Below are 17,731 nucleotides of genomic sequence, written 5' to 3' on the forward strand. Positions count from 1 at the left end.
AAAACAAAGTGTTATCGATTCACTAGAAAAAAAAATTAAACAAATCAAAATATTTGGGACTATTTGCCGTATAATTCAATTTCGTGTTTACCTCGTCTGGATTCTATGATCCAGTAACTAATCTAATGTTCGACAACGGCCGTAAGGAATCGGATGATGATGAGGACTTCTTCAAACCGCCTACCACCGGTGGCAAGTGAGTGCACCCAATATTCTGCTTCCAGTGCTCTGCTTGCTATGATTCATCATCTGGAGTTCTTTTGTAAATCGTTTAATATTCGCCCCGCAGATCAACACTAGCTAAAATATTCGGGATTTCATCGAAATCATCCACTAACAATAATGAACGGGTCACTGCACCGTCGGTGGGGCCGAAATCGATAAAGATTTCCGACCGATACGGCCCGTCTAATTTCCGCTACATTCCATCGCAGTCGGTTGAGGTGGAACCGATGGCTGAAGACACTGGTAAACCACCAGAGTGGGCCATTGTGCGTGCCACAGTTGTAACCGCCTATAAGCTGTAAGTGTTGATAAGAAAATGAAGCAGTTATAAGCACTAGAACGTTATCAAAAACAGAGTTATGTGCCTACCTTCCAGAGTCGATGGTGATAATGTGTTCCTTGGCAAAGTGGGGCTAGCGTTGCTCAAGTCTTCTAGTGGCCACCGATTGCTGCTATACCGCACCAAGACCGAAGTACTCGGGGCGGTCTCGTTCACCCCCGAAGTGAAGCTGTTCCTCAAGCAGGACTATTTGCAGTTCCGCACAGACGAATCGGGCGATTTTTGGAGCGTACTTTTCGAAAGTGAAGCCGATCGGCAAGCGATGCTCACGGTGCTGGAATCTTGGACCGTGATCGAAAGAGAACCGCTGATAGAGGAACCGATGTCCGAGGCAGAAAAGGACCCCGAACCAACTAGCACACGATCGAATCTGGTGGCACGGATGGCACGTATGGGTGGGCAAGCGATGCCTCTACCAGAGCGTGCCGCAAAGGCCCCACCAATCCCAACCGCAGGTCCCGGTTCGGATTCTTCCGACACGTCCGACTCGAAGATAGAAACCATTTCCACGCGTCCCATCCGACGGCAAAACATGCTTGCCGCAGTCGGTATGCAGATGGTTCCGCTAACCGGGATGGTGGCTTCGGGTGGAAATACTCACAACACACCCGGCCAGGGCACCTCCAGTGTAGCCGACGTGAACTTCAACCTCATCATGAGCGAAACGCGCATGCAAAATACCGAAATGCGAATGAACATGACGAAGCTTGAGTCGAAACTCGATCGCGTTCTCGACCGGATTGATTTACTCAACCTGCACAGCTCGAGTGACCGGCCGGCGAGTGTCGCGGACAGGGAAGCGGAAGTGCTAGCATTGGAGGAAAAGCTGCTGGAATTGAAACGCGAAAATCATTCGCTTCGGGGCAGGGTGCGCACACTGGAGGCGTCCGAAACGGAGGGCAAACGCAATGCCGATGCCAAACTCGAGCAGAAAGTGCAAGCGTTGGAAGTGATGGAACGACGCTTGAACGGGGAGATTGTTAATTTGGAACAAAAACTTGAGTCATCCCGTGCGGAATATGAGCGGGTGAGGGAAAAACTCGAGCTGGCGGAAAAGCAGTTAACGCAGACCAAGGAAACTGAGGAACGAAACACCAAAGAACTCGCTTCGACCATGGGTCAACTGAAGGAGAAGGTCGAACAGTTGGAAAAACAACTCACGGAAGAAACCAGTCGATCGGCGGATGCAAAAACGCTTATCGATTTGCTGCGTAAAGAAAACGAAACGCTAAAGCAAACGATCGACAGCGAAAAAGAACGATCTTCGGCGTCACAAACACCCGGCAGTGCGCTGGTGAAGGAAATTATGAACAGTTGCTATCAACAGCTATGCGATCAGATAACCGATCCACAAGTGCTTCGTTTGATCGCCCAGACTATCAAACGAGAGACGAAGGCGGTACTCGATCGAGAGAAAATAAATAAATAGCTGAATTAATGTCGTTGAACGAATTTAATCCTCCATTATCGATTCGTTTAATGCCGTAATAAATATTTCCGTTTGTGGTAATCAGCGATCTTAAAATACTGTCATTTTCCGTTTGTCATTCCGCAGGCGCTGCTCCACCGAAATGTTGTAGTCCGTGGCCTGGAGGCGCGAAATTTCCGCCCGTTTCGCTTCGATCTGCTTCAGCAAGTTATCCGATGCGGGAGTTCCAGCTTTGTGGCGTGTCAGGGCAATTTTGAGCCGTTCCACCTCCGCCTCCGCCCGACGAATCTCTTCCGATAGCTTCAAACTGGCGATGTTAAGATTTTTCGATGAATGCTGCTTCAAATCACCCCCAAGGCTGGACTTCCCTTGGGGTTGGCTTTGTCGGGAGCTGGAGCTCTCGCCACCGTTAAAAACCTGTTCGTTGATAAAACTAAACACATCCTTCCGTCCGCTGGCTGCCGCTGAGCGTCGGGCGTAATCACGCGCATCCTTGCGCTCCTGCTGTTTCCTTAGCTGGATCAGCTTTTTCTCCACGCTAAACAGATCCTTGTCGCCGTTCGCTTGCTCGCGCAGTTCCATGCAATAATCGAGCGAGCGTCCCTGCGGAAGGACCTGAGCGCTGACTGGTACTACCCGTCCTTCGCCCTCCTTCCCCAGGCCAGTGCCCACAACGTAGCCCATTTTTTGCATAATTTTAGAACCAATACCCCGTGTGTATTCTTCCCACTCGCCCAACCGCCGATCGGGGGCCGGCTGGAAAAGGCTTTTTTCCACCAGTTGTGCTTTTCTTATTGCTTCCTCATCAAGTTCTTCGTCGCTCGAATCGTCCTCCTCGGAACTTTTGTCTACATCCGAACGGTCGCCTTGGTCGTCTAGCGGAAATAGATCCTCGAACGGTACCTCTTGCTGTTCCCGCTGTTTGCCCTCTTCCAGCTGGACCTTGCAAGTTTTCGCCTCAAAATTCGCCGATTGTACCGTCCCTCTGCACCAAAGCCGGGATGATTGCTGTTTGACCAGCGCCCGGCTACCCTTTTGACGCAATCGCTCAAACTGGGGCTCACGGTAGTCCCGCAGTTCGTCCAACCGGACGACCTCACCGTGCGAGTACCTACAGCGGTCCTCGGAAAACCGGCATTCACCCTCGAGAAAGTACGAACAGGGTATCATTTCCTGGTGCGTTGGGTTTGTGAACAGTACGGTTGCCGTCGCGTTGGCCAGCTCGCCAGTGTCTAGGCTACATACCATCGCATTGTGGTAAACCTTCGAGCCCCAGCTGTGTACGTGCGGCGCCGAACATTTGCTGCCGACTAGACCGTCCAAATCCAGGTCGTCCTGCGTTGCTGGGGGTGAATCGTCGGAGGATGGCTCTTCTTTCCCACCACTTTCCTCCTTGTCGAGCTGTTTGATTTCCTTCATGAACTGTGCAAACTCATCTTCAATATCGTCCCCACCGTTTTGATCCGGAGTGTCCTTTGTTTCCGAGCGTTTCGCCCCATCGACGTTTGCATGGTCCAATGTTTCTCGCGTAAGGTTTAGCAGTTCGGTTAAATCGTGCTTCAATTTTTCCAACTCCAGCCGCTCATTTTTATCCGTCGTCAACTGCAACGCGTGGTCAATCTGGGTAATCTACGGAGAAGTGGAATACCGATAATCAGCAAATCATGAAACATTCTTGGGAACTTTACCTTCGCCCAGAAAACACATCACACCTCTCGAACCATACCTGTGCTGTGTACTGCTGAATCGATTCATTTAATTCGTCGGCAGAGCTCATTATTTCTGCCACAAAAATCACACCGAAATGCTTATGGAGCGCTAATGGAAAACTGCACAGATGAATTTTTAAATTTTACTCCTTCTCGAGACGCTTTTCGGAAGCTGTTTTCCGCTGTTTAACTGTGATGACATTGCCCCACCGTTGCTTGACAGATGTCAGATGATTTGGACGTATTTTTTGTTTTCATTTGACGCGAGCGAGAGAGGTGGAGAGCGAGAGAAAACAACAACTTCCTTTTCCTCTCCAAGAAAACGAAAGGGGTGTGTCGGAGTGGCGGTGTGAAGTAGAGGAGAGGAAGCACAACATCATGTTGTGTACAAAAGTGCCCGAAATCGCACTCACAAACATATAGTATTTTACATTAATTATGCTCGCAGCATGGTAAATTATGTTACCAGAAAGATAGTTTTCTATTCGATTTGTCTTTTCCGAGTATCCCCTTCCCTCCCCTTTCACCTGTTTTCATGAAAGAACTCGTTGAGGCCGTTCGTAGACGCCATTTAACGACCTTTCATGTTCTCTCGCTTCTGCAACGACCCCTGCCCAGCAAAGGGGCGCTCGCGTAACAAACAGCATCAACAAAACGGTCAACAACAACAAGCAGGAGAGAAAACACGTTTGTTATTGCCGTTCTTCTGATCGATCTATCCCGTTTTTTTCTCTCGTTTTCTCAAGCCGTGCTCTTACAATCTCGCGGTTACGCTTTCATTCAACACAGAGAGAGAGTGAGTATGAGCACGCCAGTGAGAGCGAAAAAGAGAGGGAAGTATTAAAAAGCCTGGACCCGCACCAAAAGCAGCAGCAGTGCGTTAGTTTCCCGTGCGAAGTACGCTGTGACGTACCGTTTTGCAGTGTAGAAGTTCAGCTTCATATCTAGTCATTTTTGTCATTTGTAAAACGTGTTTCTTTTAAATGTTATCGTCGTGTAATTCTATTGTACAAATCGGACACTGTGTGTGAGCTTCTTTTTAATGTAATCCAGTAGAAAAACAACCCCGCATCGATCCATCCGAAAGCATTTCACCGAAGGCACGGACGCGAAACCACGCTACCCAAGCGGCCAAGAGCGAGAGCAATCGTTCGCGTTAGCTCGTCTCCATCGCCATCATATTATTCGTGCTGCGAAATCCCGTTGTTTTTATCGTCACGACGACGTTTTCTTCTGTGTCTTCATCATCGCCATCATCATCACGACGGCGCTTCCTCCATTTTTCGCTGTTGGTTTGCTCATCTTCAACACGGTCCGCTTGAGCAGTGTATCATTTTTTCCTTCGTTGCACCACCCACTGCCCGTGACCTCCTGTCCATCCAGCCTTCTGCCACTCCTTCAGTAAGCAACAGCAGCAGCACTAGCAGAAACAACAAAAACAACAAACGTTCGTCGGGGGAGTGACGCGGTGTTGGCGTTGATTACACTGACAGTTCGCTCGCTAGCTGGTTGTCTCAGACATACACACACACATACTCTCTCTCTCTCTCCCTCCTGTTGGACGTCGAGGGAGTGCGCAGTTGACGCCCCACCGCTTTCTCGCTAGCCGCCAGCCATCCCGCCGCCCTGCGTTTCCGCTATCCGTGAGTTGAATCCCTTTGTTCTCCGGGTTTCTGGGCGTAGCGTGTGCGTGTGTAAGTGCGCGCGCGAGAGGTAAACGTCAAAACAGGCACACGACGGGCAAAGCGCGTGTTTTTTGACGGCTGCGGTTGTTACTTCAGTCAGGCAGCGCGGAACGCGTGTCTTCCCGAAACCACGCCAAAACACGCGGTTACCGTTTTGGGTTGTGCTTGGAGCTGCTGGAATTTCTTCCTTCCGAACGTTCGGGATTTTCGGGAGTCTTCACCAGTGGCCACCATCAGCGGACGTAACGGCGAAGATCGGGAGTAGGAGAGAGGGAGAGAGAGAAAGAGAGATTAAAAAAGAGTGAGTTGAAGTAACAAAAAGAAACCACCCACACGACTCCCACTGGTTGGGTTAAAATGCAATTTTATTCGTATTGACAACCCTCTGACCGTCCCAAATCAACGTGTGTATTATCAGCACCGACCAGGTCGAAAGCACCACCAGCTTGCAATCACAGTACCCACTGTAATCAGTGCAATAGAACTCCAGGCGTGCTGCACTCCATCATACCACACACATCGTTCTCAAACTCCTCACCCCACGAGAGGAACGGCCGCGAAGACAACGGGAAGAACAAAGGCCGTGAGAAAACAAACAAGAAGAGGCTACCGTGTACAATCGATTTAAAGAAGAAGCATGCTTTTCGCTTTACCGTGATTCGTTGCAACGCATATTGCCGCTGCATTCGCGAAAGAGATAAACAGCCGATTCGAAGCATCCCAGCTAATGTGGAGTCAACCGTTTCCCTAACTAAGTCAGGCGTGCCATCGTCCAACGAACGCGGCGATTGCGATTCATGATGTACTAAAGAAGTAAATCGAGTGGGAGGGAAGACGGACCAGCTGAGCAGGCAGCGAAATGCGAAGGAAAAGCGCAGTGTGCGAGCAGTAACACACAGTCACACGCCTAGTAACCCTCCAAACGACGGCCGTGAGTGCAACAGTAAGTGCGAGCAAGCCAGCAGATAGCGTGTCGCGCGAGCGAGAAAGGCATCGAGATGGTGTACTAGGTAGCGCGAGCTCGCCTAGAGTTGATCGTAGCCCGAGGGAACGCGAACGACGCGAGGTGGAGAAGCAGCGGACGGGTAGGGAAGTCGATGCTGTCTTGATGCTGCTGCAGCAAATCTCAGAGCACATTTGGATACAGAAGCAGAGCGATGAACGGATGAAGTTATCCGCGTGCGTCCGCGTGCCAAGTGTTTTGTTGCCGTCGTTGTAGTTTATTTTATCTCGTTCATTTCGTGCTTCTTGCCGTCACCCGCCCGTAACCCGTGCCTGGCAAAGGTCATCCTACTGGAGAAAGAAGAAAAGGAAAAACACTCATCCATCACCATCGCTGAAAGGATCAAACGGAAGTGGAAAACACGCGGCGCCTGGCAAAACGGAAAGTGTCATCAGTCAGTTTGAGAACCCATCCACCCACTCGCTTCACTTAGGAGGAGGGAGAAGGTGGCACACATACAAACTTTTCTCCAAACGTGCATCGGCGGCAGCGACGTTCGCGGAAGAAAACGCATGTGGTAAGAATACGTACCATATATAATCACTGCACCAGTCGATTTGGGCGATAGGAAAAACTCGTGTGTGTAGCGACGACCAGGTGGCAACCTCGTGGTGTGCAGAAACGGAACCGCGTGCACCATCTCTAAGGAACAGCAAATGCAGCGCCTCGCGGTTGGTGATTGCTTCCGCTAAGCGTTACACGAGGCAGAGCGAACCGCAAGCAAAAGAGGAAGGATAATTGACCCTCCGCACAAAGGAGCGGTAAGAATAGCAAGGATTCTTCTCACTAATAACGCTTTCTAGTCGGCCCAACCTCGTGCTAAAACTGTGTAAATTAAACGAAAATTTTACTCCCGACGAGGAATTTCACTTTCCTTTACGTTTGCCTTACCAGGCAGTGTGTAGGAGGTGGAACGGGTATATGACCACGACGCAGCAGAGACAGCACCGCTCGTCGCTTTAGCTTGCCGTTGCAACCCGCCGCATTGCTCGCGTGAAACGCGTTTTTTCGCTACCACACGGAGCAGCGCAGGAACTTACATGTGCTTTCTGCGCCTCTCGGCCACACCACGGGAAATGGCACTCTGAGGTTGTATGGGTGCGTATGCAGTTGGAGACACACCACACCGAGGCTACGCAACAGCAGCAACAGCAACAGCTTCATCAGCATCATCAGTATCATCATCAGCAGCGTTGGTAACATACTTGCAGCAAGTGGTCAGTCAGGGTCTAGTATTTTTCGCTCATCGCTTGCATTCAAAATCGCAGCGGCTGCTACGACATCGAAACAACAGCCCTCTTGCCCATCGCAGCAATCCACCACTGCGCAACGGATTGATCTCAGACGATCTCCTTCGCAGCACCGCGTGTCGCCAACCCATCGGTTCTTCGATATCATATTTATTGCCACCCGTCGATTTCGTCCACACCCAGTGTGCAAGGGTTTCTTGTTCTTGCCACCGTTTTCCAGTTCCAGCCACAGAGCGCAGAGTTCGAACGGGCCCCGCGGGAACCTACGGAAGCGGACGAAAATAAACCCGATCGCTGAAACGCGGTGATCGCTTCGCTCCGGTGGCCTTGGACGGTTAGCGATTCTACTTTTATTTTCCTGCATCCACGCGATCGCGAAAAAAGTAATAGCTGGGAAACGACAATATCGACCACCCTTCTTCGCACCATCATCCTCCCTGGAAACCTACTCATACACACATACCAGGACCGTGGTTAGTCGAATGCAGCAGATCGCGTGAAGGTGGACAAAGTCGTTCGATTGCGTTTTGCTAGTAGCCATTGGCTACTTGTTCTTGCTGCTTAGCACCGACACGACCTATTGTTGCAATTGTTGTTGCTGCTCGGATTAATCCTCATCGCCGTTGCACAAACACACCATCATATTGCACTGGCCCCGGGGGGGTTGCAGCTCGCGCATCGTACGTGACAGCGCCGAAAAGAAGATAATCGATTCAACAGTGCACCGAAGGAGCAAAAAAAATCGGCGCAGCGTAAAGAAACGAAAACAAAAACAAAGCCAACAACAATACCGTGTGAGCGAGAGCTAGTGTAACGACAGAGCAACCATCGGAAACGTCAAAGCCGCGACGGAGACGGAACATCCGGAACTATAGGCCAGAAGGAGATAGCACATCGTACCAGCTGAGAGCATCAACGATAGCAGCTGAGAGGCAGTGCTTTTTTTTCGTTTTCTTCGTTCTCCTGTTGTTGTTTTCGTCGTCGCATCGCCTACTGCACTCTGCTCTGCCCGCTGCCCGAGTGCATCCAACTTCGGTCAACGAGAACAGCAGTGTGGTGCAACTGTGTGTGCGCTGCTCTGGTACGGCTGTGTGCAACGGACGGCACCCCCTCCTTCATCCCATACCGCGGATTCACCACGGCACAACTGGATCTCGCGGATCCGCGTGACGAGGTCATCGTGAAGGTTTTTCAGTCACAATTTCGGCCGTGGCCGCATCAGAACGCCATTTTTAAGTGCAACGCAGTTTTGTTGTTGTTTGTTTGTTTGTTGGATTGAAACGTTTTATTTGGAACGTCAAGATGGCCCGCTTTGTCTAGTGCGCGTTAGTGCAGTGGTGCACTTTTTTGTTTCGCGAATTTCGAAAAAAAACATAGTACAGCAAAGCTACGGCCGTAATCATTCTGAAGAACAACTGAAACAGTAACAACAACAATCACAATCACCACTACCACCACCACCGACAAGGCAATACAACCCTACACCATTACGGAGAGAGAGTAAGATTAAGAGAAAAATATAGGAAAAATTTGAAAATCACATCAACGAAGCAGAAGAGAAGAGGAGAAAAACGCACCACGAGAAAGGAGCTGGACGCGAAAATAGTACTCGTCCCACCACGAAGGGCCACTACGCGACCACACGGCCGCCGTTCGAGCAACGGTCCACCGAGAAGCAGCAAAAACACGTTTCGCTTGCCCATTTCGGTGCGTCCTAGATAGCGATAGTGGTGTGTGCATTCATCTGCACCACGACCGAAGCGAAAGAAGAAATAGCAGAAAAACGCATCGCACGCTTGCAACCCAGCGCAACTACGCGAGGGCTCACAGTGTTTGTCTCTCGCTGTGTGGCCACTTGGTGCTAGTGATATTACAACATTCGCACAATTCCTCCCTGGCATCACGTCACCGCCGTACCAGACGGGCCAACGCCACGCGGTTTCGAGGGGGGTTTATTTTTTCTCACTGAACAAGTACAAAGACAACGCAACGCTCCCCAACAACAACATCAACCACTAAGAGGCTCGTGAATAAGTAGAGAATTTAAAAAAAAAGAAGTAAAATAAATCGCTAACCGACCCATCAGACGAAGGCAGGCAACACGCGAGGAGTTACTTCCTCGGAAAACGACGGCGAACGGCGACGGTTACTTACAACACGTGTGCCCTTTTCGGCGGCCAACAAACGAAGCGAACAAAAATGGACGTTGGTCAGGGCCAGCAGCATCATCATCAGGAGCCTCAGCCTCAGCGCCGCCAGCAAAACAACGATGAGGAGGAAGGTTCGGTTCGTCGCAGTGGACGAGGGGAAGCTACGGCGATGGCCATGCAGACAGTCCAGGGAAATCAGATCGATGGTAAGAATAGCCACAACTGTCCTTTTGGACTGTTATTTTACAGTACGTTTCATAATGTGTCATCGAATGTATGTGCGTGTGCGTGTATGTGTGTTTGGGGCTATTTTTGGTCCGTCAAAGAGATCATTCAGCACTACAGGTTGTTTATCATCGTAGCTGCTGTGAAGGTCGGCAATATGAAATGCTAAGTCTATTTTTCGTCCTGTTCTTTTTTCTATCCCTTTTTCTCTTACGTTCGGCACATAACGCATGCTCGCTGCTCCTGACGCGACTGACGTGCATTTGACGTTTGCCACTTGTTCGATTGCATCACAGCAGGCTGCGTCACGGCTGCGCGAGTGGAGAACAACAATAACAACAATGGGAGCGGCAGCACAGCAGCAGCAGCGGCGACGGCGGCATCGAGTGGCGGCGGCGTGGTGGAACGTATCCCGGCGATTCTCGATCAGTACGTACTGCACGGGAAGATCGATCGGGGCACATTCAGCTTCGTCACGTTGGCGACGCGTCGGGACGAGCAGTACCTTCCGATGGATCGGCGGCGCCTGTACGCCATCAAGTTGATCACGCAAACGAGTCACCCGGCGCGCACGGAGCGCGAGGTACGCTGCATGATGACGATGGGCGGCCGGTGCAACGTGGCCCAAATCGTGGACGGCTTCCGGCACCAGGACTCGGCGGGGCTCGTGATGAACTACATTCCGCACGAACCGTTCCATCTGTACTACGCGCAGCTGGGCCCGGCCGAAGTGCAGCGGTACATGAAGGAACTGCTTATCGCTCTCGGGCACGTGCACCGGCACGGCGTGATCCATCGGGACGTGAAGCCGAGCAACTTTCTGCACAGTCGCAGAAACGGGGGCACCTACATGCTGGTGGACTTTGGGCTGGCGCAGGAGACAAACACCGGGGAGCTGACGCTTTGTCCATCGGCTGGCGGCGCCCACCGGGTCGATAAGCGGAAGGAGTCTGACGAGGTGGCACACGCTTCGGTAGTGCCAATGCCATCTGCTAAACGGCCCAAACCCTCTAACGGCGCCGTGGCAAACGGCGATCCGCAAAGGGATCAAGTTGTGTTCCGCAACCCGCTCCACAAGCAGCAAAAGGGTAGCAACGGCAGCACCGTCTCGCCCCTGAAAGTCTCGAATAACACGCTCAAGGATCTCGTTGAGTCGCCGCTGGCTCGGCAAATCAAGTCGACCGCCATCGGTATTGGGAATAGGTTGAAAAATCGTGGTTCGATGGTTGCCATGGCAGGGAGCACCCAATCACCGCTCGCTCCCGGCTGTTCGGAGCGGGAAAACAAAGATGTTGCTGAAGCACCACGAGCTAAACTGACCGCCAAAGTAGGGGCGGGCATGAAGCAGCAGCAGCAGCGTCAACCGTCGGATCTGACGTCGTGTGAATGCTCGGGCCGGCCGCAAGTATGCACCCGTTGCCTGGTGAAGCGCGAGATGCACGCACCTCGAGCCGGAACGCCCGGCTATCGGCCACCGGAGGTGCTACTGAAGTACCCGGATCAAACGACAGCGGTGGACATTTGGGCCGCCGGGGTGATTTTCGTGAGTTTGCTCTCGAAGTGCTACCCGTTCTTCGGTAACACCGACGACATGACGTCACTGGCGCAAATCATTTCTGTGTTCGGATACGAGCGGGTTCGTCAGGCGGCCACCAGCTTCAATATGAGGTTGGTGATGGCTGAAGAGCAGGAGCGCATGGAGGCACTCAGCTTGCGGCGCCTCTGCCAGCACTTCCGTGCCCTCTACCGTCAGCGTGAGTCCTCCGCCGATGCCGCAACCGGCGCTCCGCCGTCCGGTGGTTCCAGTCCCCCACCTGGTGCAGATGATGCGCGCAACCCGGGAGACTGCTGCGCAAACTGCAACCGACCACCGGGACGATGCCTGTGCCAGGAGCGGCCACAAGATCGGCGGGTGCCCAAAGATGACGCCAGCCCGGCGGACGATGGGACGGACGGGGATTGCGATGAGTACGGATCGGCAGCGTACGATCTGCTCGAACGTTTGCTAGAAGTTGATCCGCGTAAACGCATCACCGCCGCCGCTGCCTTGCAGCATCCCTACTTCGAGGTGCAGTACTGAGCAGGTGAGCAATGACGCACGTTCAACGGAGAGAGAGAAGGGGAGATAGAGAGAGAGAAAGGGAGCTAGGGAGAGAGGTATAAAAGACCCCCAACCAGTCAGTATCCATACTACGTTACTAACGCAAAGCAAAAAAGAAAAGCTACCACACACACCGCCATTACCAGCACCATCGGTACAAACAAGATTGCTGTAAGCCAAGATCGGACGGAATGAACGAATGAAAGCAAGTTGGAAGCCCAGCGGTCAATTATAAAAAAAAGCCAGTCGAAAGCTAAAGGAAAGCGGGGAAACACGGAAAATCCCTCCGAGATGTAAAGGAAATGTTTAGAGATTATCGTTAAATAGTTCGCTACTTTTTAAGTTACCACCGAATATAGATTACCACTTACTCCTTCACGCTCAGCTTCTCTGGATGCTACGAGGATCCTGAATGTTTCCGGCAACGGAACGCGGTGTTCGCGCCGCCACCGCCACCTCTTCCGCACGCAAGGGCGCACATGCATACTCACACTCACACATTCCAGAGCACTCCTTTTTTTCTATTACCGGTGTACAGAAGTTAAATTGAAAAACATGAGGATGAAAACTGCTGCTGTTTGAACCGAAGCGAAAACAATCGCAAGTGACACACAGTGTGCGTGCCTGATAAATGAATGAATGTTCGTGTGCATGTGTATGTGTGTGTATGTGCGCGGTTTGTGTGATTTTTGTGTCTCTCCACCTTTTTTGTGTGCACAAAGGACACCAGGAATGCATTTCGGTGGTGCGTTCTCCCAATGCAGCGTAGCGCACCGTTTTGCAAACAAACACACTACAAACAATCGATTGCCATCTGATTAATGTTTTTTTTATCACCCCCGGCACCACCATGTCGCAGACTTGTTCCCTCTTGGTAGCCCTCGTGTAGTAGGTGGGATGGGGAGGGGGAGGGGGGGGGGGGGGGAGGAACAGGACTAGAGAAATGCATACAATGTTTGTTGATTTTTGTTTTCTTTATCATATTTAAATTATATTATCATATTTAATTTAAAAAAACACACAAAAGCATTTTGGCCCTTAGAGAGCCCTTTGCGAAAGGGTTATTATTTATTTTATCTATTTTTGAGGCGCTTTTGCCGTCTCGCGACCCGCGGGGGGGCATGGTGTACACAGAGCAAGAAGGACTCGGTGAAGGACATTAAGAAACATTGCTTACCGTCACCATGCAGGAAAACCTTATACGCGCTGGGCATTAATTTTTAATCTATTTATTAAATTATTCGCTCTTCGGACTCGTTGCACATCGATACGAAGGCCGAGGACAGGAGAGAGGTTATAATCGGTATCTTAAGAATGCAAGTTCAACGCAATCGTTATGCTAGAAGATCAAATAAAAATACTTTCAAAAAATCAAACAAAAAAGCATCAAGTGCATTAGCGGTTCGTAAGCAGAAGAAGGACCCTCAGCGGAAGTGTAGTGCTAGTGGTAGGGAATGGGAAGAAAGGACGAGGCATTATGCAGCAGTATGTTTGTTGTGTTGTGAACCTCCTCCTCCTGCCGGGCAAAACGCAAATAATTCTACCAGCTCTGTGCGTTGTTTTGTGTTATGTTGTGCGGAGGTCACAACATGAAAAAAAAATCACAACACACATACACAGATATACACCAACACAAATACACTTCAAAGTACAACATTAAACCAATGGGGAACCCCGGGAGGGAGGGGAAGAGAAATACATCATCATCATCATCATCATGAAGAGTAGGTGGGGTAGAGAAGATAAAAGCTATGGCTGAGATGTAGTAGCTATAAATGTATATCTATCTATCTATATATATTTAAAATTTGTATATGTTAGCTTCGAACGCGATCGCAACCGTTCCGTGATCGTCGTCGTCGTTGTCGTCGTCGGCCTCGCGTGGCCGCGTGAGCATTGTTTTATCCTACGAGAAAACGATCTGTCCGCGCGTGAAATTGCGCGCACAAACGTCTGAACCAACGTCGTGCGATCCGCGAAAGTTGTATTCTTTTAGATTCCATTTGTACACTCACGAAAGCACACCCACCGTGCAATCGAATCGAATAGCTGTGTGTTTTCTGTTCTGTTGTGTAACGAGTATTTCTGCTATCACTGTTGGTACTACTGTATGTTTTCATTATATGTTTTAATTTTCCATCTCTCGAGTGAAGATCTCATCGGTTGTGCGTACAAGCAGGAAAAGGGCAGAACAAATGATTCCATCGAAACAACAAGAGGCACCAGCAGTAGTAGTTGGTAGGTGGTAGGGGGATACCGTTTATAATCGCAAGACGTGACTGGATACAATTGGGGATTTGTGCATGGGCGCAGCACATGGCGAAGTAAAAAGCAACAACATTAAACTACAGAGAAAGAGTCTGGTAGTGCAGTATAGTTAGCAGCAGTGTGCTGGAAAGCATACGAACGAATAATATTTAGTATGAAGCGGAGGGACTGTGCACAGCTAAAACAACACACTTGTCCTAAGGTGATGCTACTGCTGCCAACGACCAGTAGCAAAATTTAAATGTTTGTATTTTTAACGTAAACCCACAGCTGAATGGAAAAATAAAGCAAAAAACCAAGCGTAGTTAAATTAAATGGAAACTTACGAAGACTTGTGTGTTTTATTTTCTCTCCTGGGTTGTAAACAGGTATGTATATGGATATATCAAATGAGCCTCAAGGAAAACCATACGTCCAGCATATCACGTTTCCGTTAGTCTCTTTGTGGAATTTACGCAATGCCCTTTAAATATTTTAAAAATATTTCTCTGATAGGATTATTGAATAATCTTAAGAAGTAAAGGCACCTACACAATGTACTGTAACGTTTTGATGTACACTGGAACATAGAATTCGTCTTTTACGAAACTTCGATCGTTTTTGCTCTCATCCATTTAGTGATCATACTAACTTCTAGCATGCATAAATCCAAAGCTTTCATTTCCAATTTTCATTGATTTGAGTTACATTAAATACACAAAGCATATTGTTATCTCGAAAAATAACGAAATAGCTGTTTTTAGTAGATAGTTCAAATGGCAGCTATATTTCACATCAACCTTCAAACCTTCAAGCCTTCATCAAACCATCAAACCATCAAAACCATCAACTAAAAAAAATACTATTCCAACCTCCTCTCTCAAAGTCTTCATTGCAACTAACTTATTTCTTGGCTGACCTATTCTATCTTATTTTACTCAGCCTCCTTTGATAATATGTTTAAACTTTTCTGGCAGCGCTAACACCCCCTCCCGTAACGTCTCTCGGGTTCTAACGAAGACTTACGAAATCTCCAACGTTGCCAGATGGATGGCTGCTCGTCTTACGATTTTCTTATTCGCTAGCTCTACATCCGCTTGTCTTACCCTTTTGTCTTTACCTTTTATAACATTTACTACTTTCCCTCTCATCCATTCATTTCTAGTTTTTCCTTCAACGACAAAAACTAGATCTCCGATTTCCAAATCTTTTTGGTCCTTGAGCCATTTACCTCTCTGGTTCAAAGATGTCAGATATTCCTTTATCCAACGCTCCCACATTCTATCTGCTAAATATTGCGACCTTTTAAATTGGTTCCTAAGTCCCTTGGCTAAATCGTATGGTTCACAAGTTGCAGTGTATGCCCCTGGTACCCTTAGGAATTGATTCGGAGTAAGCGCTATTGGTTCTGATGAATCTTCAGCGACATATGTTAATGGTCGCGAGTTTATCATTTCGCAAGCCTCCGCCAAAGTGGTTACTAATATTTCGTCTGTCAGTGTTCTGTTGTCATTAAGGACTCGCATCGCTTCTTTCACCGAACGCACCATTCTCTCCCAAACGCCGCCCATATGTGGAGTTCCTGGTGGATTAAAATGCCAGGATGTTGAAGTTGAGGTCACTTTTTCGGCACACTCGTAGAACACCCGTTTCATCTGTTGAAGTTCCTTGTCAGCCGCTTTGAAACATGTTGCATTATCCGAGTAGATATCGTTCGCCTTTCCAAACTTGCTTTCAAAACGTCTAATCGCCATCAAACACGACTGAGTTGACAGACTGTGAACTACCTCGAGATGTATCGCTCTCACAGCCAAACAGGTGAACAAAGCAACCCACCGTTTTTCCTTTCGCCGTCCAACTGTAACTTCTAGTGGTCCAAAGTAATCGATGCCAACTGCGCTGAAAGGACGAAGATTTGGTGACATCCTCTCCACAGGTAAAGGTGCCATCCTTGGAGTGTTGGGCTTGCACTTATACACTTTGCACCAATTGCACTGACGGCAAACCGTTTTAATTGTTGCTCGAAGTTTCGGGATCTTAAATCGTTGTTGTATCTCGTTGAAAACTGTCTCACTATTAGCAGGACCATAGACTTCATGATAATGTTCAACGATTTTCTTGGTGATGTTATGTTGTCTTGCCATTATAATTGGGTACCGTTGATCGAATGGAAGATCGGGGTTGTTGGTCAATCTGGTATCCATTCGCATTACTCGTTGGTCGTCTAATATTGGAGAATATATGTACACTGTGCTTTGCTTTTTAATCTTTTTCATATCACTTGAATCTGTTTTTTGCAAGGTAGCTTCTAGAATTTCCATTTCGTCCGGGTAGCTTTCCCACTGAGCCTGCCGTATTAAAATAGTTTCCGCACTTCTCAGTTCTTCTCGTTGTAGCGGTATTTTCTGGGTTTTCAGTGGATATTTCAGTAATTTTGAAAGTTTTTCATTTGCTCCTACGGTGTGGATCACTTGGTTTTGTTTGTTCATCAATTCAGGTCTTTTCTTCAATTTCGGTTCAAGTTGTCTAAATTTCTTCGTAGCCAACTTTCTTTCTTTTTCTTTCCACAAAAGTCCTGTTTCGAACCGTTCGCCTACTCGTTTCGTAGTTTCTTCCATGATTCTTTTAGCTCTTTTATTTTCGGCAGAATCATTCGGAATCGAGATGACGGACTCTTCTAACTGGTGTTGTTCTTTAATGAGTTCGTGCAGATCTTCGTTGGTCACTCGTTGATGAAACCCTATATGGTTGGTATTTGAGGTGCCGGATGTAGTGTAGCCATAAACTGCCCAACCAATCTTTGTCTTGACGGCTATTGGATCATTTTCTTCTCCAGAAACTACATCTAACGGAGTGAACATATCGATGTTGTTCAATCCTATCAACATCTCGGGTCGTCCTTTGTAGGATTCCAAAGGAATGTTTTTCAGATAGTCGTACCGTTCTTTTAGTTTTCTAGGATCCAGGCGTTGATGCGGCAGCTCCAACTTTTCTACGGTATGAACATTTTTCAATAGCTGTCGGTCTGTAGAGTCCTTTGATGATATGGTGAGACTCAGCTTCTGAGACCCTTTTTCTACACGTTCGATCCCAGCAGTCCATGTTAATGTCAGTTTCTCTGGTACTCCGGTTGCCCCGAGACGATCCGCTAATTGACGTTCGACTAACGTTATAGCTGCACCTTCATCCAAAAAGGCTAGTACCGTTAGTTTTCGACCATCATGATGAATGTCCACAGGTACTACACGAAATAACATACTGTCGCCCGTACCAACATGAGCACTGAATACGTTCACTGCTGCATATTGTGCATGTTCGTGTAGCAGAGGATGATTCTTTTTAATACAACCATCAACGTTGCATTTTA

The 17,731-nt window shown here is 48.7% G+C and overlaps 3 protein-coding genes across 4 annotated transcripts; 2 read left to right on the top strand and 1 right to left on the bottom strand.

Annotated features, from left to right (window-relative positions):
• The first annotated feature begins 44 nt into the window (after nt 1-44).
• LOC131261096 (uncharacterized) lies at nt 45-2,081 on the top strand. Its single transcript, XM_058263010.1, has 3 exons — nt 45-196; nt 290-523; nt 602-2,081. Exons 1-3 carry the CDS (start codon nt 126-128, stop codon nt 1,992-1,994), a joined length of 1,698 nt encoding a protein of 565 aa, XP_058118993.1. The 5' UTR covers nt 45-125; the 3' UTR covers nt 1,995-2,081.
• On the bottom strand, nt 2,004-3,873 carry LOC131261097 (zinc finger CCCH-type with G patch domain-containing protein). The gene is made up of 2 exons (XM_058263011.1): nt 3,721-3,873; nt 2,004-3,623 (listed from the first exon to the last, which is right to left on the bottom strand). Exons 1-2 carry the CDS (start codon nt 3,769-3,771, stop codon nt 2,085-2,087), a joined length of 1,590 nt encoding a protein of 529 aa, XP_058118994.1. The 5' UTR covers nt 3,772-3,873; the 3' UTR covers nt 2,004-2,084.
• A 925-nt stretch (nt 3,874-4,798) lies between these two features.
• LOC131261082 (cell division cycle 7-related protein kinase) lies at nt 4,799-13,000 on the top strand. 2 transcript variants are annotated; one of them, XM_058262990.1, is made up of 2 exons: nt 4,799-9,997; nt 10,313-13,000. In XM_058262990.1, exons 1-2 carry the CDS (start codon nt 9,841-9,843, stop codon nt 12,094-12,096), a joined length of 1,941 nt encoding a protein of 646 aa, XP_058118973.1. In that variant the 5' UTR covers nt 4,799-9,840; the 3' UTR covers nt 12,097-13,000. The 2 variants fall into 2 exon arrangements, with proteins under 2 accessions (XP_058118973.1, XP_058118974.1); XM_058262991.1 differs by having other exon boundaries at nt 10,316-13,000.
• Nucleotides 13,001-17,731: the final 4,731 nt, after the last annotated feature.

Source organism: Anopheles coustani, chromosome 3 (assembly GCF_943734705.1).
Source record: "Anopheles coustani chromosome 3, idAnoCousDA_361_x.2, whole genome shotgun sequence".
Taxonomy (NCBI): Eukaryota; Metazoa; Arthropoda; class Insecta; order Diptera; family Culicidae; genus Anopheles; species Anopheles coustani.

What these genes read in the sequence shown, in the direction of transcription:
- LOC131261096 (XM_058263010.1), top strand. Translation starts at nt 126, where the DNA reads ATGTTCGACAACGGCCGTAAGGAATCGGATGATGATGAGGACTTCTTC. An exon ending in CCGCCTACCACCGGTGGCAA is followed by an intron (nt 197 to 289) that starts GTGAGTGCACCC and finishes TTCGCCCCGCAG; the next exon opens with ATCAACACTAGCTAAAATAT. An exon ending in GTTGTAACCGCCTATAAGCT is followed by an intron (nt 524 to 601) that starts GTAAGTGTTGAT and finishes CCTACCTTCCAG; the next exon opens with AGTCGATGGTGATAATGTGT.
- LOC131261097 (XM_058263011.1), bottom strand. Translation starts at nt 3,771, where the DNA reads ATGAGCTCTGCCGACGAATTAAATGAATCGATTCAGCAGTACACAGCA. An exon ending in TTCAGCAGTACACAGCACAG is followed by an intron (nt 3,624 to 3,720) that starts GTATGGTTCGAG and finishes ACTTCTCCGTAG; the next exon opens with ATTACCCAGATTGACCACGC.
- LOC131261082 (XM_058262990.1), top strand. Translation starts at nt 9,841, where the DNA reads ATGGACGTTGGTCAGGGCCAGCAGCATCATCATCAGGAGCCTCAGCCT. An exon ending in CCAGGGAAATCAGATCGATG is followed by an intron (nt 9,998 to 10,312) that starts GTAAGAATAGCC and finishes ATTGCATCACAG; the next exon opens with CAGGCTGCGTCACGGCTGCG.